The sequence below is a fragment of the Dipodomys merriami genome, unplaced genomic scaffold (genome assembly GCF_024711535.1).
Source record: "Dipodomys merriami isolate MVZ:Mamm:240054 unplaced genomic scaffold, mDipMer1.0.p SCAF_204, whole genome shotgun sequence".
In the NCBI taxonomy this organism is placed as follows: domain Eukaryota; kingdom Metazoa; phylum Chordata; class Mammalia; order Rodentia; family Heteromyidae; genus Dipodomys; species Dipodomys merriami.
Genome location: NW_027203427.1, coordinates 44,249 through 69,993, shown reverse-complemented (window position 1 = coordinate 69,993; position 25,745 = coordinate 44,249). Strand labels below are relative to the sequence as shown.

The following is a 25,745-nucleotide window of genomic DNA, read 5'->3' as shown; positions in this document are numbered from 1 at the left end:
TTTATAATTTTGCCTTTGTCACATGGTCTTCGTGATGTTGTTGATGCTGAATTCTGTACAAACTCTGAAGAGAAAGAAATAATACTGCATCCCTATTTATTTGTTTGCTTTTTATATTGTTAAGAAAGATTTTGGTTTGTTTTTGAAGAGATTCTTACATATTTCATGTAAAAACTTCATTTTCCATTGACCTGTGACTTAAAATTTCCAGTGTTGCTTGCAATACATTGATGATACCTAGATTCAATATGGAAATGTTCTTGGGTAATGAAATCTTGATCAAATCCTTGAGTTTTGGGTCATATGACCACAAAGGGTGGCCAGCTCTCAACTTCTATTATACAGTTTCTACAGGAAGTGTATATCCCAGAATGCTTTTCCCTCTCTGGTTTCCTGTGGATATGCTAAATGAGGGCCTCACATAGGATTCTAGGCCCTAAGATGACTCAGTCATATCCATCCCCAGATATACAGGAGGAAATAGTTGAGAGCTGTAGACAACTGAGGATTCATGAATTTTTACATATTTTATATGTATTCGATATGTTTTATATTTTCATTATACAAATACTGTATAGAGGGTTACAGTTACATGAATAAGGTAATGAGTACATTTCCTTTCAAGCATTGTTACCTCCTCTTTGTTTTGCTCCTATCATCCTTTCCCTCCTCACCTCCCAACTCCTCCCTCCCCCACAAGTTGTAAAGTTTGTTTTAAAGATAGTGTCTTGCACATCTCATTATTACAATGGTTCAGCCTGTATTATATAAGTTTTTATACATTATGTGTGTCTAAGTATGTTTTTTCCATTAATGCATACATGTGAATATCTATCAGTAATTTCATATACGTAAGCCCATTTCTAATTCCTCTGATATTGATTGATGTTTATGTGTCAATTGCAAATTAATTGTTTCTTTTGAGAAGGATCTATGGTAGATGCAACTGCATTACTTTTATTTACATAATGTCATATTTGTCTCTGTATTCTATCACTTTATATTTATTTTATAAATATATTATGTAATCAGTTCTCATAAAATTGCATCCTCTCTATGTGTTCATGTTTCATATAAAACCAGTCATCGTTTTAACAATAATAAAGTGTAACAAACTCCTCTAAATCTAGGTGCTCATAACACAAATCATTTATGTTAGTGCATAGACAAATTCACACTTGCACTGATGTGCCCAATCCAGGCAGGGCTCAGCTTCTTCATTTTGTTGCAGGTCCCTGGTCCTGTCTCCATTGTGTGGAATTGTTTGATCTGGAACAGAGACATAAGAGGAAATGACCACTTAGGATTATATACATTCTGTTGTGGTCAATCTATTGTAACAAATTTATGTCCAAATAACCCCTGAACAGGACCATGAATTTTTATCAAATTGCTAATAAACATTTATTCTATTATACTTTCAAAGGATTGGATCATATAACTGAGAAATAATCATGAATTTGCAGTTTGGCATCCAAAAACAAAAATTAGTTTCTGTTAATTAGACAAAGATGTAGTTGTGTTGCTACCATTTTTTTCTTAACAGGTCTTCATTGAGGTAAAAATCTCCTAAAGCTTAGATTCCAAAAAATCCCATGGAAACCTGTTAACTTGTTGAAACACAGAGCATCATTCCTTGAAGAAATGTGAATCAGCTATTTTGCATTTGTAACCAGTGCTCAGGGATGATAAGAATATTTCTGGTTTCAGGAAAAGAATGAGTAGAAATGCTTAATTATATATATATTTAGGTAACCACATATGACTCCATTATATTCCGTATGTGTGTTTGCCTGTGTATGTGCTTTTCTAGAAAGGTATTCCAGTGTTAAATGTTGACAACAAATATTTAATGTAATTTCTCATTTTGTAATTACCATTACTACAATAATTTTTTCTGATATGATAATAGACTCAATAATAATATCTAGAAATAACTCCACGTGAGCTCCAGTCACAACTCTTAGACTCTTAGATAGGAAGTAGTAATAACAGCTGACTTGTCAATCATACAGCAAAAGCAGTATGCTGGAGTCCCAGTGAAACTTTATTTTTCTTTTCTGATGACTCACAGACTTGTGAGGAGACAATGAGGAGCCCAGGAGAGAATTAGAAATCTGATGGGAACTTCTGTTAAAATGCCTGAGCAGAGAGGAGAACTGAGAATCAACTCTGACATTTCTGGCTGGTCTTCTACAAAATGCTACAATTGTGGATAAACATTGAATTAATTGTTCCTGTTAAGATGTTTCCATAAGTAACTTAAAGCTATTCCATAAGTTCATATACATTCCAGACCTACACTTCTTCTATGAATGATACCTTGATGAAATCAGAGCATTTCCAACTTCATGCCACTTTTTCCCAGATGGATTGGAGATCATCATGGAGAAACAATTTATATCATCTGAAGCAGATGCACACTGGACACTGGTGGAGACTTGAGAATTCCCCAAGTCCTGGTCTGTGAGATGTCATAGTTCCATGTGTCTAAGGTGATAGAAGTGGATCCAAGCAAACAAGATGAATGATGCCCTCCTGAAATGTGTTTTTTTTATATATATAAAGCCACAGAGGTTGACCAGGTAAGATTGTGAATACAGCTCTCATTGAAAAAGAGTTCAGTCTCAGACTTCTGGGACCTATGAACCATATTATAGGGTTTCACCACACACCATTCTCTTAAGTAGAGCCAGAGCCCCAGGACATAGAAGGCAGACAATACTCTGCTTTGTGCAATTTTGTATGTTCCCCAGGTTGATCCAGCCGAGAGACACTGATCAAACTCTGGTGATGGCTTGATGGTCAGGCAGGGTTTGATGAACACACAGAGCAGAAGCTAGAAAAGGCACAACTGGGATTCCAGGTTCTGAACAGAAAGCATATCAAAAGATGTAGTCTACGTGTACTGAAAGGTAGTATTATAAAATTCATCACAAAGAGAATAATCATCACAGAAGACACTTGGTTTTTAGAGTAAAGGTTGGCTATAATATTACTGAAGAGAAAATTGAATTTTCAATAAATACCTAATGGTTCATCTGGTCTTTATATTCAGGTAATTATTCTCCTGGTTGTTATAGATTGCATTTTGTTGTATTGTCATAAACTCTTCACCTCTACTCAGAGTGACCTCAATATCTTCCTCCTAGGCAGACTCACACAATCTGCTGGGCTGCTCCCCAGACCAGCCAGCCATGAGGGCAGCTGACCCAGCCAGATGGCAGGTTTTTGTTCAAGGCTGTATCACTGTGGGAGGAGTATGTGTCCCTTGTAAACAGTAATAAAGTCCAACATCTTCAGCCTCCACCCTGCTGATTGTCAGTGTGAAATCTGTGCCTGACCCACTGCCACTGAATCTGTCTGGGACCCCAGAATCTCGTTTGGAAACTAAATAGATCAGGCGATGTGGAGACTGGCCTGGTTTCTGTAGGAACCAATGCAAATAGGTGTTTCCATTGCTATGCAGAAGGCTCTGACTAGACCTGCAGGAAATGGAGGCTGGCTCTCCCAGGGTGACAGGCAAGGACCTTGGAGTCTGGGTCATCACAACATCTCCACTGGATCCTGGAATTAGAATAAGGCAGAGAGAGCAAGGTTATATTTAAAAATAGAGAGCCATGCATGAATTACTTTTATTTAGATATATGTTTCCTCTTATTCATATTCATGATTTAATTTTTAATTTAAAATACTAAGTATAAAAAGTAATATTCTTGCAGCACAAAAGTGTCTCTAGGAGTAGAGCAGTATTCCCACCTAGCAGAGTCTCCACTCAAGCACAGGTTCTTGCTCTTTCTGGACTGTTTCTCACTTTCTCAGACCTAAACCTCATTGCCCTACCATGAACATCTAACACATGGATAAATTACCACTTGTCCATGAGAGCTCACCTCCCACCCTCAACGATTCCTCACTTCCCTTTGCCCTTACCAGAGATCCAGAGCATTAACAGACATAGGAACTGAGACAAGGACTTCATTTTTAGGAGTGGAATGAGGAGTCTAGTCAGGTCAAGGCAAGATCATAGCTGAGCCTTTATTTCAGACTTAGAAAGGAAGGTCCTCCTTAGGGAGTAATATGCAAATAGCCAGGTGGGTGCAACAGTGTAAGAAAAGAAAAAGGAACAGTCTATGGGCCATCCTTCTTTCCTCTTCAGAGAACCTTCTCTTTAAGTCTTTAGCCCTCTTATTTCTTGGGCAGTTGTTTCTTTGAGAATTTGTTGTTGGGGGATTTAATTTTTCAAGTTCTAAGTATATTTTAGATATGAGACCCTAATCCATTGCATTGCTAGTGAAGATCTTCTCCCAATCAGTGGGCTTTCTATTGATCTTGCTAGCTATGTCCTTTGCCATGGAGAAGCTCTTCAGTTTTGTGCAGTCTTATTTGTCCAAACTTTCTTTGATTTGTTGTGTTTCTGGGTCTCTTTTAAGAAAATTTCGGCCTGTACCCAGGAGAACTAGGGTTTCTCTGATTCCATTCTGTAATGTTTTTAGGGTGTCTGCTTTGACTTTGAGGTCTTTTATCCATTTGGAGTTGCTTTGTTGCAGGGTGATATATAAGGATCTAGCCTTGGTTGTCTACAAGTGATTAAGCAATTTTAACAGCACCATTTACTGAAGAGGCAAGAACTCTAATAACAACAGATGATGGAGGGGATGTGGACAGATGGGAACATTAATGCTCTGTTGTTGGGAGTAAAAACTTGTTCAACCACTTTGGAAAGTAGTATGGAGGTTTCTCAAAAGATTCCACATAGAGCTCTCCTATGACCGAGCAATGCCACTTTTGGGCATTTACTCAAATGATCACAAACAAGACTATAATAAAGCTACCAGCACAATTATGTTTATTGCAACATTATTTACCATAGCTAACATATGGAACCAACCCAGATGCCCCTCAAAAGATGAATGTATCAAGAAAATGTGGTTACATACACAATGGAATTCTATGCCTCCATCAGAAAGAATGTAAAGACTTGGAAAAAATTATATTAAGTGAAGTAAGCCAGGCTCAAAGAAGCATAGGTCCAATGGTTTCCTTTATTTGCAATAACTAGTATATGTCTGAGACAAGCAGAAATTGTCAGATAAGTTGATGTTAGGTGAAATGAACCATAAGGTAGGATTCAAATGTTTTTTTTTTCTTTCTTGTGGTTGTTTCTAACATACTTATATGATGATTTCTTTGTTGCTTTGTATGCCCCCCCACCATGGCATAACCCCTGTTTTCACTGTATTTGATGTTGATATAATTTGTGGAAGTTAAGGGGAAAATAGGGAAGCAGGTGGACCCATCACAAAAATGAAATGTACAAGACATTATGGTGAAAAACAAACTTTACAACTTTGGCCGGTGTGTGTGGGGTTGGTTGGGGAACTTCAGGGGGACAGGGAGTGGTATGGGTAGATGGGAAATGATCAGAAGGGGAAACAAAGGAGGAGGCAACAAGGCTTGATGAGAAATGTACTCATAAATTGAAAGAGAAAGTTCATTACAGAACACATTCTATGAAGCCATCATAACCCTCATCCCAAAACCAGGCAGGGACTCATCAAAGAAAGAGAACTATAGACCCATTTCTTTGATGAACATTTATGCAAAACTTCCCAACAAAATTTTGGCCAACCGACTTCAACAATTCATCCAAAAAAATCATACACCACGATCAAACAGGATTCATTTCAGGGATGCAAAGCTGGTTCAATATATGCAAATCAATTAATATTATTCATCACATCAACAGGAGCAAGAATAAGAACCACATGGTTATCTCAATAGATGCAGAAAAAGCATTCAACAAGATCCAACACTCCTTTATGATGAAGGTTTTGGAAAAATTAGGAATCCATGGAACATTCCTCAATACGATAAAAACTGTATATGACAAACCTACAGCCAGGATTATATTTAATCGTGAAAAACTAAAGCCATTTCCTCTTAACTCAGGAACAAGACAAGGATGTCCATTCTCTCCACTTCTCTTCAATCTAGTATTAGAATGCCTAGCTACAGCAATAAGACAAGATGCAGACATAAAGGGGATCCAAATAGGGAAAGAAGAAATAAAACTCTCCCTCTTTGCAGATGACATGATCTTATATTTAAAGAATCCCATAGACTCCACTGCCAAATTACTCAAGCTGATTCAAAACTTTGGCAAAGTAGCAGGGTATAAAATTAACCCACAAAAATCAATGGCTTTTCTGTATGCCAACAATGAGAAAAGTGTGGCTGAAATTAGGAAAGTAACTCCATTTTTAATAGCCCCTCAAAAAATAAAATAACCAGGAATTAAGTGAACCAAAGAAGTGAAGGACCTCTATGATGAAAACTTTAAAATCTTGAAAAAGGAAATCAAAACAGAACTTAGAAAATGGCAAAACCTCCCATGCTCCTGGATTGGAAAGATTAACATCATGAAAATGGCAATACTTCCCAAGGCTACAAATTCAATGCGATACCTATCAAAATTCCAACCTCATTCTTCAAGGAAATAGAAGAGGCAATCCAAAAATTCATATGGAACAATAAAAAACCCTGAATAGCGAAAACGCTCCTCAACGGAGACGCTACTGGAGGAATATCAATACCAAATTTCAAAATCTACTATAAAGCCATAGTAAGCAAAACAGCTTGGTACTGGCATAAGAACAGACCTCAGGACCAATGGAATAGAATTGAAAACCCAGAAATGAACCTACAGACATATAGCCAACTAATCTTCAATAAGGGAGTTAAAATAATAGAATGGAAGAAAGACAACCTCTTCAGTCAATGGTGCTAGCAATATTGGTTAACTACTTGTAGAAAACTAAAGCTAGATCCTTATATATCACCCTGCAACAGAATCAACTCCAAATGGATCAAAGACCTCAGAGTCAAAGCAGACACTATGAAAACATTACAGGATGGAATAGGAGAAACCCTAGCCCTCCTTGGCTCAGGCCGCAATTTTCTTAATAGAGACCAGGAAACACATCAAATTAAAGAAAGGTTGGATAAATGGGATTGCATGAAGTTGCAGAACTTCTGCATGGCAAAGGACATAGTAAGCAAGATCAATGGAAAGCCCATGGATTGGGAGAAGATCTTCACTAGCCATTGAATGGACAAGGGTCTCATATCTAAAATACACTTGGAACTCAAAAAATTAAATCCCCCAAAAACAAATCCTCAAAAAACTGCCCAATAAATAAGTGGGCTAAAGAATTGAAGAGAAATTTCTCTGAAGAAGAAAGAAGGATGGCCAATAGATATATGAAGAAATGTTCAACCTCCCTAGCCATAAAAGAAATGCAATTCAAAACAACATTGAGATACCACCTCACCCCAGTTAGAATGGCTATAATCAAGAACTCTAACAACAACAGATGTTGGAGAGGATGTGGACAGAAGGGAACCTTAATGCATTTTTGTTGGGAGTGTAAACTTTTTCAACCACTTTGGAAAGCATTATGGAGATTCCTGAAAAGACTTCACAAAGACCTCCCCTATGACCCAGCAATTCCACTTTTGGGCATTTACCCAAATGTTTACAAACAAGACCACACTAAAGCTACTAGCACAACTATGTTTATTGCAGCATTATATACCACAGTTAAGATATGGAACCAACCCAGATGCCCCTCAGCAGATGAAAGGATCAAGAAAATGATGTATATATACACAATGGAATTCTATGCCTCCATCAGAAAGAATGACATTTCCCCATTTGATAGGAAATGGAAAGGCTTGGAAAAAATTATATTCAGTGAAGTAAGCCACGCCCAAAGAAACATAGGTCACATGGTTTCCCTTATTTGCAATATCTAGTATATGTATGAATCAAGCAGGAAAGGGCAGATAATGTGATGTTAGGAAAATGAACCCTTAGATATGTATTTAAATGTTTTTTTTTTCATGCATTTGTTTCTAACTCATTTATAAGAATATTTCTTTGTAGCTTTGTATGTCCCTCCCCCACAATATATCCCCTGCTTTCACTATATTTGGTTTCGGTATAATTTGTGGAGGAGATGGGGAAAAACCAGTTCTTTAAGGATATAGGTGGACCCGATGCAACAATGAGAAGTACAAATTGTCATGTCAAAAACGAAATTTACAACTTTGGTGCGGGGGTGGGGGGGTTGGTTGTGAGGGGGATTGGGAGGGGGGGCAGGGGATTGCTGGGAAGGGATGTGAAGGGTAAACAAAGGAGGAGGCTGCAATGCTTGATAAGAAATGTACACATTATCTTGTCCATGTAATTGTAACCCCTCTGTACAGTATTTTCACAATAAAAAAAAAAAAAGAAATGTACTCATTACCTTGCCCATGTGATTGTAACTCATCTGTATATTTATTTCTTTTGTTTTTTGCGTTTTTTTCTCCTTTCTGGCTGCTTTTCTTTTCTGTACCCTTTGTCTTGTATATAAATTTTGTTTTGTTTTATTTTGAAGAGAGTAAGAGATGCCATAGGAATGTTGGGACAAATGGTCAACAAATGCAACAGTAATACTCACTAGACATTGTTGAAAATGAACTATAAAACTTTTGGGACAAAGATTAGGAGGAAGGAAAGGGAGAAAATGGGGGAAGGGGTAACACTGTTCAAAAATTAATGTATTTATTACCTGTCTTATGTAACTGTAATCACTTTGTACATCACCTATATAATAACAATAAGAAATGAAAAATAATAAGAGTATTTTATTTTTAGAAGATCAAGCAAAAAATGTTAGATCCAAACCTTCCAAAATGGAGGTACAAAATTTTTGTTATTTTGTCTTTATGTTTTTTAAGTTAATAACAAATTCATAATACATTAGACTTCCAAAAGTAGTCTGACAGTGTCATTGAGAATTAATAATAAATTATGTGATATTCAGCATGAAAAAGATAAATTTTCTGATAGATTGCAATTTTAGATGTATTGTTGAGACATGAGTAGAAATAAGTTGTTATAATGATCTTAGTTCCTGAAGAAAAAAGTTGACTACACAAAAATAATAAATATTTAAAGTGGTGGGTGTTCCGGGAAGATGGTGGAGGAGAAGCTGGAATCTGAACAAGCTCTCGCATAGAAAGCAGTTTTAGAGTTCCAGTGAACAGACCTAAGCCAGAGAAACACACCAAGTGTGCCATCACAGGACAGAGAGTTAGAAAAGAGAGGGAAAGCAAAGGCAAGAAGACACATCTGAGCGATTGCCAGCAGCCGCCATGGCGGCGGCGGCAGGGTCGTGGCAGAGACCCCAGCCAGGGCCATACCTGAGCGCTCACACAGAGAGTCTGGGATGAAGGAGCCAGATGCAGCAGGCGAGCGGATTCTACTCAACACCAGAAAGAACCGACAAGGAGCGGACATCTTCATCCTGCAATTTGCAGACCAGAGACAACCCAGGATCCAAGACTCAGCGTGAGTAGAAGCCCGACGTCCTCACTCCTTCTCAGGGAGCAGAGGAGGGAAGGCCACCCCTCCCCCCCTCCAGGCACCGGTGATCTCCATCTTGGATACCGACAAAGCTCGGAGGAGCTGCCAGCTCCAACTCAGGCCTTGGAATAAAACGAGTCATTTAGCAGGTCACAAGAACTTAACGGTGAAGTGACCTGCCAGACTCAGCTCCATCCAGGGAAAAGTCACCCAGCTCAGGCACCACAGCCATTGGAGTGGCTTTCCTCACTGGGTAACCAGAGCTAGATGCTGCCCCTCCCTCTAGCAGCCTCAACAATCAATTGAAAAACAGAAACCCTGAGAATGGCTCCAGGCTGGGCTCTGTGAGTTTTTTCACAAAATAGCACCAGGGAAAAGCTACTGATTGTTGAAAGGCTTCAACTCTACCCAGAACCTAGCCTCACCACTGCATCCCCCTCTTTTGTGATTCTCAAAGCAGATCACCCTCCCATTGAACTAATCTGGGAGGGGGATCTCAAAATCTTGGGTAAAGCAGAGCATTTTTCTGCCAGTTTGAACAAACTGACTTAAAAAACCAATCAAGCCACAGGACCTCAAGCTGACCAGAGACTCCAACAAGAGGCTGGTTACAGACAAAAGGGAGATACAGGATTCTTCCCACCCCTCCCAAAAAAATTAAAAAAAAAATCAAAGAACTTTTTTTTTTCTTCTTCTTCTTTTCTTTTTTATTTTTGGTACTGTATATATATATATAATTTTTTTCCTTTTCTAAAATTTTATTAATCTTTAATTTTTGCCTTTTTTGAAAAAAAGATTGTTTTCCAGTAACTTTTTTTTCATCTTATAATTTTTATTTTAGGAATACGTGAATGTGCGTTCTCCTTTCTTTTCTTGTCTTCTTTCTCTTTTTCTTTCTTAACGATCTTTTTGTTTTTGTCTAGCTCTACTGAACTTCTGATCTTTTTTTCTCCCTTTCTTATCCTTTTCACCTTTTCCTCTCATTGGACCTTCTTTATGTGACTTAACTCTTGTCCTGCACATCCTCAGATAAACAGGTAGTTAACTAGTAGACCTTATCCCCCATTGTGTACACACTTAATCCACAAATTTATTACTCAATTCAAAACCTCTGAGACTTAAATTCCTTAATATCAGTACTACCTCTTTATACCTATATAATATTTTAATCATTTTTTTAAGTTTTTCACTTCTCTATGTCCCTTCCCTTCTCTTAATATACTCACATTCCTCTCTAAATAGATGGTCTTTTAATCTCCATAATAATATTAATTTTTACGTTTCTATTTTTTTCTGGTATCTTTTCACTTCCCTTTCCCTTTCTTCTTTTTCTCTCCCTCTCTACTTGCATCCTAGCCAACTTAGTTCCTGCATTGGGATTAGGAAATAGTTAACTCTCCCTGTGCCTCCCCACACCAATCTATTCCTATTTTTTACCCACATCTCTCCCTAACCCTAATAATTTCTGGTTTTCCAAATTCTTCTCTGCGATTCGAAGCCCATTAGCATATACTTGTTTGATGTTGAATAGATGTATCTGTTGAACTAGATTGTATCTGTAGACTATTGACTATACAAATGCAAACTTTGATTGATGGTTGCCTTAAGATAGTGTTCTAGCACAAAACTGGTGCTATTTTCATCTCAAATGGGCAGAGTAAGCCGGAAAAACACAAGAAAAATGGCAAATCCGGGTATCTCAATTCCCTATCTTGATAGTCAGGGGTCAGAACAGATAATGAATAATCCAGAGGAGAGTTCCCAAATAGCTCTACAAACACTGCTGGCAAACATGATAAATGAGAAGTTTGACAACTTACAAAGGACTCTGTATGAGCGTGAAAGGGAGAGAGAGGAGGCATCCCAAAAGCTGAATATCATAAGCGTGAGGAAGCTACTCAAAAACTGATACAGGATTTGCATGAACAACTTGAGAATACTCAAAGAGAAAGGGAGGAATGGCGTGAGCAGGCTGAGAACACTCAAAGAGAACTGTAGGAATCCCACGTATGGGAGGAAATAGAACTACAGGAATCCCACAAACGGGAGGAAGTTAATCAAAGAGTAATACAGGAATTGAGAGACCAGGTAGAGAATACACAAAGATCACTAAAGGCATTCATGGAATCCATTAACAAAGAGCTGAAGGAAGTCAGGGAGACCACAAAGGGAATGCTGAATGGAACCCAACAGAAGGAATGGGAGTCCAAAGTAAACATAACCAATCAACTAAGTGATTTGAGAACAAACACTGAACACCAAATTAAGGAAGTAAAGAAATTCATACAAGACCTAAAACAGAGCTTCAACCAAGAACTTGAAGCTATCAAAACTGACCAATTAGAAGGAAAAGAGATAAAAAAACAAAGCAGAGAGTCTTGACAGCAGGTTAGACCATGCAGAAGATCGAATCTCAGGGATTGAAGACAGCCTAGATATTATAGAGAAAGAACATACAACCATCCAAGACAAGTCCAAGAAATATGATAGATCTATCCAACACCTGGAAGACACCATCAGAAGGCCTAACCTAAGGATAATGAGTGTAGAGGAGCACCTAGAAACAGAAACAGAAGTTGATGTCTAGGAAATTTGTTTAACAGGATCCTAGCAGAGAACTTCCCAAACACACAAAAAGATAGGCCTATTCAGATACAAGAAGCTTTTAGAACCCCAAATAGACCAGACCAGAAAAGGACATCCCACTGTCACATTATAATCCACACAGGATCAACTCAGACCAAGGAAAAGATCCTTAAAGCTGTCAAGGAGAAAAGGTTAATCACCTATAAAGGAAAACGAATTAGAATCACCTAAGATTTCTCAGCAGAGACAATCAAAGCAAGAAGAGCCTGGAATGTTGTATGCCATGCCCTAAAAACAAACAACTATCAACCAAGAATACTGTATCCAGCTAAACTCTCCTTCATATCTAAAGGCCAAATAAAAACCTTCCATAGCAAAGAAAAATTGAAACAATACATCTCCACCAAACCAGCCCTACAAAAGATTCTTAAAGATGTCCTACACATAGAAAACCAACAAGACCGCAACAAAGGCCAAGAAACTGCACCCAAACTGAGAATCCAAAACCATAGGAAGAACCCAGTTTTCGCAGCCCCCAAGAAGGTGGATAACATGGCAGGAACTCCCAAATACCTCTCAGTCCTATCTCTTAACTTAAACGGACTGAACTCTCCAATTAAGCGACATAGACTGTCTAGTTGGATTAAAAACAAGAGCCTTCTATCTGCTGCCTGCAGGAGTCACATCTTGCCGGTAAAAACAAACACATTTTCAATGTTAAAGGCTGGAACAAAATCTACCAAGCAAACGGCCCCCATAAACAGGCGGGAGTTGCAATCCTAATATCAGATAAAATAGACTTCAAATTAAAATTCGTGAGAAGAGATAAAGAAGGTCGCTACATACTAATTAAAGGATCTCTCCTTCAGGAGGATATTACAATTCTAAATATCTATTCGCCAAACAATGGAGCACCCAAATTTATCAAAGACACACGACTTGCCCTCAAATCCCACATAGATCCAAAGACATTAATTGTTGGGGATTTTAACACACCACTCTCCCCACTAGATAGATCAACTCGGCAAAAACTCAACAGAGAAACCGCAGATCTAAACAGCTGCATGATCAACTAGACTTAACAGACATCTACCGAACATTTCACCCAGCAGCATCAGAATTCACGTTTTTCTCAGCAGCACACGGAACGTTTTGTAAAATAGACCACATTTTGGGCCACAAAGCAAACTTGTCCATATTCAGAAACATTGAATTTATACCTTGCATCCTCTCTGACCACGAGGGAATAAAATTCGAACTCAACACCAAAAGCCACCAGAGAAAGTCTGGCATCACATGGAGGCTGAACAACACACTGCTGAATCATGAGTGGGTCATGGAAGAGATTAGAAAGGAAATTCAAATGTTCATGCTATTCAACAAAAATGAACACACAAATTACTGCTCCTCTGGGACACAGCAAAGGCAGTACTCAGAGGCAAGTTTATAGCTCTGAGCTCCTACATCAACAAATTGGAGAGATCTGAAACTAACAATTTAATGACACATCTAAACCTCCTTGAAAAAGAGCAGCAAGATAAACCCCAATCCTGTAGACAGAAAGAAATAATCAAAATTAAATCAGAATTAAATGAATTAGAATCCAAAAAAAACTATAGAAAGAATCAACAAAACAAAGAGTTGGTTCTTCAAAAAAATTAACAAAATTGACAGACCCTTAGCAAATCTTATCAGAAAAAGAAGAGAACACACCCAAATTAATAAACTCAGAGATGAGAATGGAAACATCACCACGGAAACAACCAAGATTCAGAACACTATAAGGGAATACTTCTCAAAACTTTATGCTAATAAGTTTGAGAACATGACAGAAATGGACCTTTTCCTAGCAAATATTGACATGCCAAAACTAAACCAAGATGAGTTAAACTATCTTAACAGGCCCAAATCAAGCACTGAAATAGAAACAGCAATAAGAGACCTCCCAGCTAAGAAAAGTCCAGGACCAGATGGTTTTTACAGCGGAATTTTACAAGGCCTTCAAAGCAGAGCTCACACCAATACTCCTCCAACTCTTCAATGAAATTGAAAGAGAAAGCTCACTACCGAACACATTCTATGAAGCCATCATAACCCTCATCCCAAAACCAGGCAGGGACTCATCAGAGAAAGAGAAATATAGATCCATTTCTTTGATGAATATTGATGCAAAACTTCTCAACAAAAATTTGGCCAGTCGACATCAACAATTCATCCAAAAAATCATACACCACGATCAAACAGGATTCATTTCAGGGATGCAAAGCTGGTTCAATATATGCAAATCAATTAATATTATTCATCACATCAACAGGAGAAAGAATAAGAACCACATGGTTACCTCAATAGATGCAGAAAAATCATTCAACAAGATCCAACACCCCTTCATGATGAAGGTTTTGGAAAAATTAGGAATCCATGGAACATTCCTCAATACAATAAAGGCTGTATATGACAAACCTATAGCCAGCATTATACTCAATGGTGAAAAACTAAAGCCATTTCCTCTTAACTCAGGAACAAGACAAGGATGCCTACTCTCTCCACTTCTCTTAAATCTAGTATTAGAATGCCTAGCTACAGCAATAAGACAAGATGCAGACATAAAGGGGATCCAAATAGGGAAAGAAGAAATAAAACTCTCCCTCTTTGCAGATGACATGATCTTATATTTAAAGAATCCCATAGACTCCACTGCCAAATTACTCAAGCTGATTCAAAACTTTGGCAAAGTAGCAGGGTATAAAATTAACCCCCCAAAATCAATGACTTTTCTGTATGCCAACAATGAGGAAAGTGTGGCTGAAGTTAGAAAAGCAACTCCATTTTTAATAGCCCCACAAAAAATAAAATACCTAGGAATTAACTTAACTAAAGAAGTGAAGGACCTCTATGATGAAAACTTTAAAATCTTGAAAAAGGAGATCAACACAGAACTAAAAAAATGGCAAAGCCTCCCATGCTCCTGGATTGGAAAGATTAACATCGTGAAAATGGCAATACTTCCCAAGGCTATCTACAAATTCAACGCAATACCTATCAAAATTCCAACCTCATTCTTCAAGGAAATAGAAGAGGCAATCCAAAAATTCATATGGAACAATAAAAGACCCCGAATAGCAAAAACACTCCTCTATGGAAAGAACACTGCTGGAGAAATATCAATACCAAATTTCAAACTCTACTATAAAGCCATAATAATCAAAACAGCTTGGTATTGGCATGAGAACAGACCTCAGGACCAATGGAATAGAATTGAAAACCCAGAAATGAACCTACAGACCTATAGCCATCTAATCTTCGATAAGGGAGCTAAAACAATAGAATGGAAGAAAGACAACCTCTTCAGTAAATGGTGCTGGAAAAATTGGTTATCTACATGTAGACAACTAAAGCTAGATCCTTATATATCACCCTGCACCAGAATCAACTCCAAATGGATCAAACACCTTGAAGTCAAAGTAGACACTCTGAAAACAATACAGGATGGAATAGGAGAAACCCTAGGTCTTCTTGGCTCAGGCCGAAATTTTTTGAATAGAGACCCGGAAACACAACAAATCAAAGAAAGGTTGGACAAATGGGATTGCATAAAGTTGCAGAGCTTTTGCAGGGCAAATGACATAGCTAGCAAGATCAATAGAAAGTCCAAGGATTGGGAGAAGATCTTTACTAGCCATACAACGGACAAGGGTCTCATATCTAAAATATACTTGGAACTCAAAAAATTAAACCTCCCAACAACAAATCCTAAAAGAAACAACTGCCCAATAAATAAGTGGGCGAAAGACTTAAAGAGAAACTTCTCTGAAGAAGAAAGAAGGATGGCCAATAGACACATGAAGAAATGTTCAACATCCCTAGCCATAAAAGAAATGCAAATCAAACCAAAAAAAAAGAAAGAAAAGAAGAAGAAAAGAAGAAAAAAAGTTCTTCGGTTTTGTTTTTTTTTATTATTTTTTTGGGAGGGGTGTGAAGAATCCTGTAAGATTATTTTTTGTTGCTTTGTATGTCCCTCCCCCCAGTATAACCCCTGCTTTCACTATATTTGATGTCAGTATAACTTGTGGAAGAGATGGGGAAAAACCAGTTGTTTAAGGATACAGGTGGACCTGTTTCAACAATGAGAAGTACAAGTTGTCATGTCCAAAATGAGTGCAGGAGGGGGGGAAGGGGGGGGGAAGGAGAAGGATTGGGATTGGGGGGAGGGGGGAGGCTGGGAAGGGATGTGAAGTGTAAACAAAGGAGGAGGCTGCAATGCTTGGTAAGAAATGTATGCATTATCCTGCCAATGTAATTGTAACCCCTCAGTATAGTATGTTCACATATAAAATAAAATTAAATTAAAAAAATAAAAATTTAAAGTGGTAAACTAACTTGTTAATTAACTCCTTTAGATCATTGCACAATGTGTGCAAATGCAAAAATTATATTGTACTTCAAATTAGATTATACTGTGGTAATCAGTAATTGTTTTATAAATTTTAGTGACTAACATATAATATTATTTTTCAAAAATCTTTTTCACAAGCTATTTTGTATTAGCCTTGCATCTTCTATATACTCTTCTGTAATTTCTGTAGGGGAAAAAAGAAAATGCTTAAATAGGGATACAGCTTGACCCATTGTAATACTGAGATATACAAGACACTATGTTAAAAACAAAATTTACAACTTTGCGGGACTGCGGTGTGTGGGGAGTAGTTGTGGAAGTGGGAGGGAAGGGATGGTAGGGGAAAAACAAAGGAGGAGGCAACAATGCTCCATAGGAAATGTACTCATTACCTAGCTCCTGAAACTTCAACCCCTCTGTAAAGTATTTTTAGAAAAGAAAGTACAAAAAATGTTAACATGTCACTTGAAATAACATTTTTACTAAAAGGTTTGATTAACTGAACAAGAAAATCTTTGACTACAAGAAATCAATGTTTAATGTAATTAACAAACGTGTTAATTACGCTGCTTAAGTCATTGTAAAATATGTGAACATACCTAAACATCATATTATACTTCATATACAATTATATTTTGGCAATAAACCATCTTAAAATTTTAATGACTATTTTTCTCTTTACAAAATCTTTCCAAAAATCAAAAGCTATATTAACTGACTTTTAAAAACCTGCTATGGGCCAGGTGTTCTAGGTGCCTTTGGAGCCGGCTTGGCTTGTAAGCCCTGGTGAGCAGCTGGGGAGGAATAGATTTCAAAATGTTTAATGGAAGATAAAATAAAATATATGCAATAAAGTAAAATGCTCTCTGAGTTTTATGGACTGTCCATTGGCCTTTGCATTGGTGCCCTGGGCACTTTTTATGAATGGCTGCCCTCCTTCTATTCTGAATGCTCTTAAACTTAAGCATTGCCTCCCTCAATGATAGTTCACATGAGACATTTCCCCTTAATGCTTAGGAAAAGACATGTCTCCTCATCTAGTTTTGTGTGCATTATGCATTTCTGTGCCAGATATTTACTAAGCTTTTGAGGATATGTGTGTATTCTTTCTTAATTACTGGAAATACTGCCTTCTCAGAAGCGGGAGTGTCCTCTAAACCAACATCATTTAGGTCATAAATAAAACAATATTTTGTGTGCTCTGCCTGGGGATTGAAGTCAATCCCTAAGCTTTTGCTCTCAAAGAACATAATCCACAGCTTCATTTCCAGGCTTTTGGTGTTTAATTGGAAATAAGATTATCACAAGAAATGCACTTCCTACTTTTTGTATATAATTGTAACCCCTCTGTATCTCACCTTGACAGTAAAACTTTAAAAAAGAGTCTCATAGACTCTTATAACCAATGTTTGGTTCAAACCACAATCCTCAGATCTCAGCCTCTTGTGTAACATTATAGGCATGAGCTACCAGTGACCAACAAGAAAGCAGTGTTTACTGTGTTTAGTCTGTGTGATCCAGATACAGAATGGATACAATGCAACAAGGCCAAAGTTGGGGACAGGAAGTAGATCTATACAGTGTGGAGAGAACGTCTTCAACATAGAGAATCAAGGACAAGTGACCACAGACAGTGAAGCTAGAGTGACATGAAGGTGTGTTCACCACATGGAGATTAGCATGTGGACTGACTTCATCCCATTGGGCAGAATGTCAGAACTGGAAATGATGAGCAGAGTACTCTCATAGAAGTTAACAAACCCAAGACAGTGATGCATAAAGATAACACTGCTCTGCTGTGGTAGCCCATGGGCAAACCATAGGCCACTTGATGCCTCTTCAAAACCATTCATTACAAGAATGCCACGAGAGTAGTTATTTCATCACCTCCACCTTCTTAAACATTAGTGCTCACTGCAGTACATGCTAGCATAACTGTTTCAAGAATTTTTCTACACTGCTTTTCTTTCCTCTTTTGACAATAATGTATAATCCTGTCTACAAGGTTGCCACTCCTCTGAAATTTTACTTCCAATCATATCATATGGTCACTGTATATCTCCTACTGTCTTTGTCTGGGGGAGATTTGCTCTCTCTCCTATGCACTTTGGGACAAAGCGGATACTAAAGAAAACAAGGAGAAGGCAGCTAGCTATTTTGTAGATGTGAAGACTATCTAGTACATTATAGGGGACATATTAACTGGATGAGGAAGAGAGATCCTGAGAGCCTCTACTCTTATATGGTTAAAAGAAACCAGGCTCTGAGGATAACACATTAAATTTCCATGATCCATGCTCCAGGGCTCACTTCAGCAAGTGTGGACATGTAGCTTGTGAACTTCAAGTCCACACAGACTTCAGGTACTGGAATATATGGAAGAGTTCGAATACTAGCCTCAAATCAGAGTTGTGGGCAGGCATACATGGCCATGGGTTATGACAGATGGAGCTATCTGACTGGGAGATGAGGCTGAAGACCTCGCTGGAGGGGAAAACCAGCAGACATTTTCACGAAGCTTTCTGGAAGAAGATAATACATCCAAGAAAGGAAAGTGCTTATAGTCTGGGCTATGAACCTGAATGACATCTGGGACTAAGGTGAAAGCCTGAGAGACCCAGCCTTCAGAGCAGGGCTGACTATGTGAAAGGATGATCCAGGGCTTTTCTCACTGATTCTGAGGGGCTGGGATAATGTGGAAAGTCAGCAGGGCCCTCAGGACAGAGCCTTAAATCCACTGGAGCCCTTCTTATCAGAACATAGAGGAACACACCACAAATTAATGCAGAAGTTATACATGTATTATTTATATGTAGTAAATCACCTGTTAAATTAATACATTAATAAACATGATTTTAATTGTATACATCATCATTTTTTAATTTTGACACTGAGAAAATTCTCAGTGTGTGTCACCATGTAGCCCTTACTCACTCTAAGACTGAGTATCATGAAGCTCAGGACTAAATCTGTGTCCTTACCTGCTCATTGCAGAGGGCTCTGGGAACCTGATGGGGACAGCAGTGATACTGCAGCTCCCTCTCCCCTCCCACAACTGGACATGATGTATGCATTTGATCCCTTCAGGGCTGCATATCTGCAGGGTCTCCCCTCCTTCCCTCACCTTTCTGACCTGCATGTTATGACTGCATTCTTTTTTTATTGTGAACAGACTGTACAGAGGGGTTACAATTACACGTGGAAGATAATGAGCACATTTCTTATCAAGCATTGCAGCCTCCTCCTTTGTTTACACTTCACATCCCTTCCCAGGCTCCCCACACCCCCAAAACCAAATCCTCCCCTCCCCCCGCACCAAAGTTGTAAAGTTCCTTTTCGACATGACAACTTGTACTTCTCTTTGTTGCAATGGGTCCACCTGTATCCTTAAACGATTTATTTTCCCCCTTCTCCCCCATAAATTATACCGACATCAAATATAGTGAAAGCAGGGATCATACTCTGGGGGAGGGACATACAAAGTAACAAAGAAATAATCTTATAAATGCGTTAGAAACAAATGTGTGAAAGAAAAAAAACATTTAAATACATATCTAAGGGTTCATTTTCCTAACATCACATTATCTGCCCTTTTCTGCTTGACTCATACATATACTAGATACTGCAAATAAGGGAAACTATGGGACCTATGTTTCTTTGGGCCTGGCTTACTTCACTTAATATAATTTTTTCCAAGCTTTTCCATTTCCTAACAAATGGGGCAATGTCATTCTTTCTAATGGAGGCATAGAATTCCATTGTGTATATATACATCATTTTCTTGATCCTTTCATCTACTGAGGGGCATCTGGGTTGTTTCCATATCTTAGCTATGGTAAATAATGCTGCAATAAACATAGTTGTGCTGGTAGCTTTAGTGTGGTCTTGTTTGTAAACATTTGGTTAAAAGCCCAAAAGTGGGATTGCTGGGTCATAGGGGAGCTCTGTGTGAAGACTTTTGAAGAATCTCCATACTGCTTTCCAAAGTGGTTGAACAAGTTTACATTCCCACCAACAATGAAGTAAGGTTCCCTTCTGTCCACATCTCCTCCAGCATCTGTTGTTATTAGAGTTCTTGATTTTTGCCATTCTAACTGGGGTGAGGTGGTATCTCAATGTTGTTTTGATTTGCATTTCTTTTTTGTTTTAATTTAATTTTATTTGTGAACATACTGTACAGAGGAGTTACAATTACATGGGCAGGATAATGTGTACATTTCTTACCAAGCATTGCAGCCTCCTCCTTTGTTTACCCTTCACATCCCTTCCCAGCCTCCCCCCTCCCCCCATCCCAATCCTTCTCCTCTCCCCCCCCCCCCCCCGCACCGACGTTGTAAAGCTCGTTTTGGACATGACAACTTGTACTTCTCATTGTTGCAACAGGTCCACCTGTATCCTTAAACAACTGGTTTTTCCCCATCTCCTCCACAAGTTATACTGACATCAAATATAGTGAAAGCAGGGGTTATACTGTGGGGGAGGGACATACAAAGCAACAAAGAGATAATCTTATAAATGCATTAGAAACACATGCATGAAAGAAAAAAACATTAAAATACACATCTAAGGGTTCATTTTCCTGACATCATATTATCTGACCTTTTCCGCTTGACTCATACATATACTAGATATTAAAAATAAGGGAAACAATGGAACCTATGTTTCTTTGGGCCTGGCTTACTTCACTTAATATAATTTTTTCCAAGTTTTTCCATTTCCTAACAAATGGGGCAATGTCATTCTTTCTGATGGAGGCATAGAATTCCATTGTGTATATATACCACATTTTCTTGATCCATTCATCTACTGAGGGGCATCTGGGTTGGTTCCATATCTTAGCTATGGTAAATAATGCTGCAATAAACATAGTTGTGCTGGTAGATTTAGTGTGGTCTTGTTTGTAAACATTTGGGTAAATGCCCCAAAGTGGGATTGCTGGGTCATAGGGGAGTTCTATGTGAAGTCTTTTGAGGAACCTCCATACTGCTTTCCAAAGTGGTTGAACAAGTTTACATTCCCACCAACAATGAATAAGGTTCCTTTCTGTCCACATCCCCTCCAGCATCTGTTGTTGTTAGAGTTCTTGATTTTTGCCGTTCTAACTGGAGTGAGGTGATATCTCAATGTTGTTTTTATTTGCATTTCTTTTATGGCTAGGGATGCTGAACATTTCTTCATGTGTCTATTGGCCATCCTTCGAGTTGCATTTCTTTTATGGCTAGGGAGGTTGAGCATTTCTTCATGTGTCTATTGGCCATCCTTCTTTCTTCTTCAGTGAAGTTTCTCTTTAATTCTTTAGTCCACTTATTTATTAGGCAGTTGTTTCTTTGAAGATTTGTTGTTGGGGATTTAATTTTTTGAGTTCCAAGTATATTTTAGATATGAGACCCTTGTCAGTTGTATGGCTAGTGAAGATCTTCTCCCAATCCGTGGGCTTTCTATTGATCTTGCTAGCTATATCCTTTGCCATGCAGAAGCTCTGCAACTTCATGCAATCCCATTTATCCAACCTTTCTTTGATTTGTTGTGTTTCTGGGTCTCATTAAGAAAATTTCGACCTGCGCCAAGGAAACGTAGGGTTTCTCCTATTCCATCCTGTAAAGTTTTCAGAGTTATATCTGCATTCTTAACATTCATGTCCTTCTTGCAGGTCACTCTCCATAAGGACACATACAGGGGACACAACTCCTTCCTTTAGAGACAGCTTTGGTGCCATACAGAATGCAGGGATAGAGGCAATGCCAAGCTTCCAGTCTCAGAATCAGCAAGGGCAGAGACTTTCATCCCCAAATCCATCCTGCTAGGAGAAGCTACTTATCTGCGAGTTTATGTTTGGGGCTGTTGCTCTGTTCAGAGTTCCAGTGGGTGTCACTAGTGACAGCAGACATAGTTCTCTTATTTCCCCTCTAGTATTTCTCATAGGGAGCTTTGTGTGGGCAGTGTCAGATGTGCCATCTAATGGTCGTACTGTAAAATTGCATCTTGTAAGATTAGAGAAACAAGATTTTATGAATCCTCATTCCCTCTTCTTCTTCCATTTCCTGTCATCTCCCTTTGCATATATTACCTGTCTAAAGGCGTTTCATTTTTAAACCTCTATACATACATGCATACAATTTATTTGCTCATACTTAGCACTGGATATTTTATTCCCCTGCTATTTACTTCTGATGTTTTTATACTGATAACGTTTACATACTGTATTTCAGTTACAATACCACTATTGCCATCTCCTGTCCTCTCCCCTCCTTCTGGTGTCCATACCTAAATACACAGTCCCTCTTTAGATTCATGGAGGTGTCTCTTTCCATCCTCACCTTTCTTCATTTCCCCATGTCTCCCTTCACACCTGTATGCACACAAAATTGCACACACATACGTGCACACATACTATAACTCTCCAGTGTTGTTACAAGGTATGTTTACCCAGAGAGTTGGAAAGATATGAATCTTTATCTGGAACACTGAAAGATCAAATTAATATTTCTAGGGATAAGAGAATATTTGTTTCTGCCACGAAAAAATGGTTATTTTATGCAATTACATAGTTATATTTGTTTGTTTTATTTTTTTCTTTTTCTTAGTTTCAACTATTTCTTTTTTTATTGTGAAAATACTATACAGAGGGGTTATAATTACATGGGCAAGGTTATGAGTATATCCCTCCCCTATGGTATAAACCCTGTTTTCACTATATTTGTTTGTTTGTTTTTATTGTCTTTAAGTAATTATACAAAGGACTTGTCATTTAACAAGCAGTTAAAGAATACACTATATCTTTTTATAATATTTTATTGTTATTGTAGAGTTGATATATAGAGGGGTTACAGTTACATGAATCAGATAATGAATAATGAGTACAATTCTCTGTGAACCATGTTTCCTTTTCTGTCACCCTTTCCCAGTCTTTCCCTCCCATCTCCACTCATCATTTATCCAGTTCATTTTCCACATAGTGTCCAGTGTGTATGACTGCTGTATTTGTTCATCTTTGTTCCACATTTTATGTGCCCTCCCTTACTCTCTCAAATACAAGCAAAACAAAAGGAAAAGAAAACAAAAACAGCAACATGCTGGGCGCTGGTGGCTCATGCCTCTAATCCTAGCTACTCAGGAGGCTGAGATCTGAGGATCGCGGTTCAAAGCCAGCCCGGGCAGGAGAGACCGTAAGACTCCTATCTCCCATAAACCACCAGAAAACCGGAAGTGGCGCTGTAGCTCAAGTGGTAGAGCGCTCGCCTTGAGCTGAAGAGCTTAGGGAAGGACAGCGCCCAGGCCCAGAGTTCAAGCCCCATGACCGACAAAAAACCAAACCAAAACAACAACAAAAAACCCAGCAAGATATATCTTGATCAATGTCACCTCTTTTAACATTCCCATTATTCTTTGTTCATACAAAATTTTCACTCCACTTATGGGCTGTTAGTTGTGACAAGACCCTACCAGAAGCATACATGTGTCAATTGTCACATATTAAATTGTGTTCTACTCCTATCATCCCTCTTAGGTGGATATTCTCTACCTCTGTAAATTAGGCCAATATCTTCCAAAAAATGTTCTGCTATAATTTAGCTTTTTCCCTCGAGGTTGAGCCACATCTTCACTACCAGCTTTTTTGATTGTTTATTGGAGATAAGAGTGGGTCACTTGTAATCCTAGCTATTCAGAAGACTGAGATCTGAGGATTGTGGTTTGAAATTAGCTTGATCAGGAAAGTTCCTGGAACTCACAAGTGGACATGGAGCTGTGGTTTAGGTGGTAGTGTTCTACCCTTGAGCAAAAAAGCTCAGGGACAGCACCCAGGCCTTCAGTTTAGGCCTCAGGCCAACAACCCCTTCCCCCTACCCGCCATGTCCCCAAAATAGATTCTCATGCAATTTTTTCTGCCTGAGTTTGGGGTTGGCTTCGAAAAGCCATCCACAGATCTCAGCATCCAGGATAGTTTAGGATTACAGGTGTAAACCACTTGCTCCTAGCTAACTTTTGAAACTTTTGTAGATATTGTAGGTGTTAATGATTCTTGCAGCATGAAACAAATCTCAGCTATTACAAAGGTGAGTTTGTTAAAGGAAGTTTTCCAAATATAAATTTATTTTGAGAATTCTGATATTAAGTATGCAGTCATGGTTATAAATTTTTACACTTTCCATGTTTTTGAAACTCATAAGTTTTAATATTTTATTTTAGCAGTTGTATTTTTTGACATGATATTTTTAATATGCCTTTTGATTTCTTCTTAGACCAACTTTGTAAATCAGATATACAGGCAATGTATGAAAAATGTAGTCTTTACTTAGCTTTTGTAACTGTAACCCCTCTATAAATCATTTTTACAATAACAGTAAAAAAAATAAAATAAATGTAATGCTTTCCCACCATTATATTTGTAAAAATTTCAGGTTTCTTTTTTCTATTGATTTGTGCTTTCATCCTTTTTCATCAATGAAAACAATTTGAGTCTTTGTTTTTAAATTTATTAACAATTTTTAGTAAATACACATAATTATTAATAAAAATGAATTTTGCTCAAGAAAAATATATTATGTTGTTGGTGGTGTAATGTATTTTATGTCTTGAAGATATGATTTTTTTGTACTTGTAAATAATGAAAGATTCAATCCTTTTCATTAGTGATCTTCTACGTATAGTCTGTTATTGAAAGTAGCATAGTAGACTAAGCTATTATTTTTGTAAATCTGTTTCTCCCATTCAGTCACTGCTTATTTCCAGTATTCTGAAGTTCTAATGTTTGGTTCATCTGTGGTCACAATGATCTCCTTCTAGGAGAGTGACAGATGCCCGGAACAGGCATGAGTTAGTGCCCTTAGTGGGCCAAATAGCAGCAGTGATGTCAGGTTCCCTTCCCGAGGTCATGACAGATCTTCACTGTTAGCGATGTTAGCTATGACATTTAAAGAGAACTTACAGCCACTTCCTACTAAAATGTATTCAAAATAGGCTCTTAATATAGAGGGAAGAAGAGGCTACCAGGTTATTTTGGCCAAGTATTTGTTCCTGTGTTTGCATGAGGGTTGCCCAGTGCTCGTGACAAGCTTCTCATGACTCTTTCTCAAGACTCTGAAGACATTTGCCCCTGAGCCAAGTCTTTTTCCCTGTAGTCCTCTGAGCTTTGCAGCTGCTGCTGCTACATTGAGAATCTTAGGCTATCTTGGGAGTTTGTGTTTGGGACTGTCACATTGTGCAGGGTTCCAGTGAGTGTCCAGCACAATGCTGTGTGTGCAGGGTCATCACACTTCATAGTGTGTTTGTAGAAATATATATTCTATAACTCTTCTATTGTACTTCTCATGTCCTACAGATTTAAAAAAGAAATCACATATTTTAAAAAAA

At 38.1% G+C, this 25,745-nt stretch overlaps 1 gene segment (V, D, J or C); it reads right to left on the bottom strand.

The window, feature by feature from the left end:
• Positions 1–3,235: 3,235 nt before the first annotated feature.
• Positions 3,236–24,246, bottom strand: LOC138833355 (immunoglobulin kappa variable 2-30-like). The segment is given in 2 exon segments: positions 3,236–3,567; positions 24,240–24,246. Coding segments are annotated over 2 exon segments (339 nt in total).
• Positions 24,247–25,745: the final 1,499 nt, after the last annotated feature.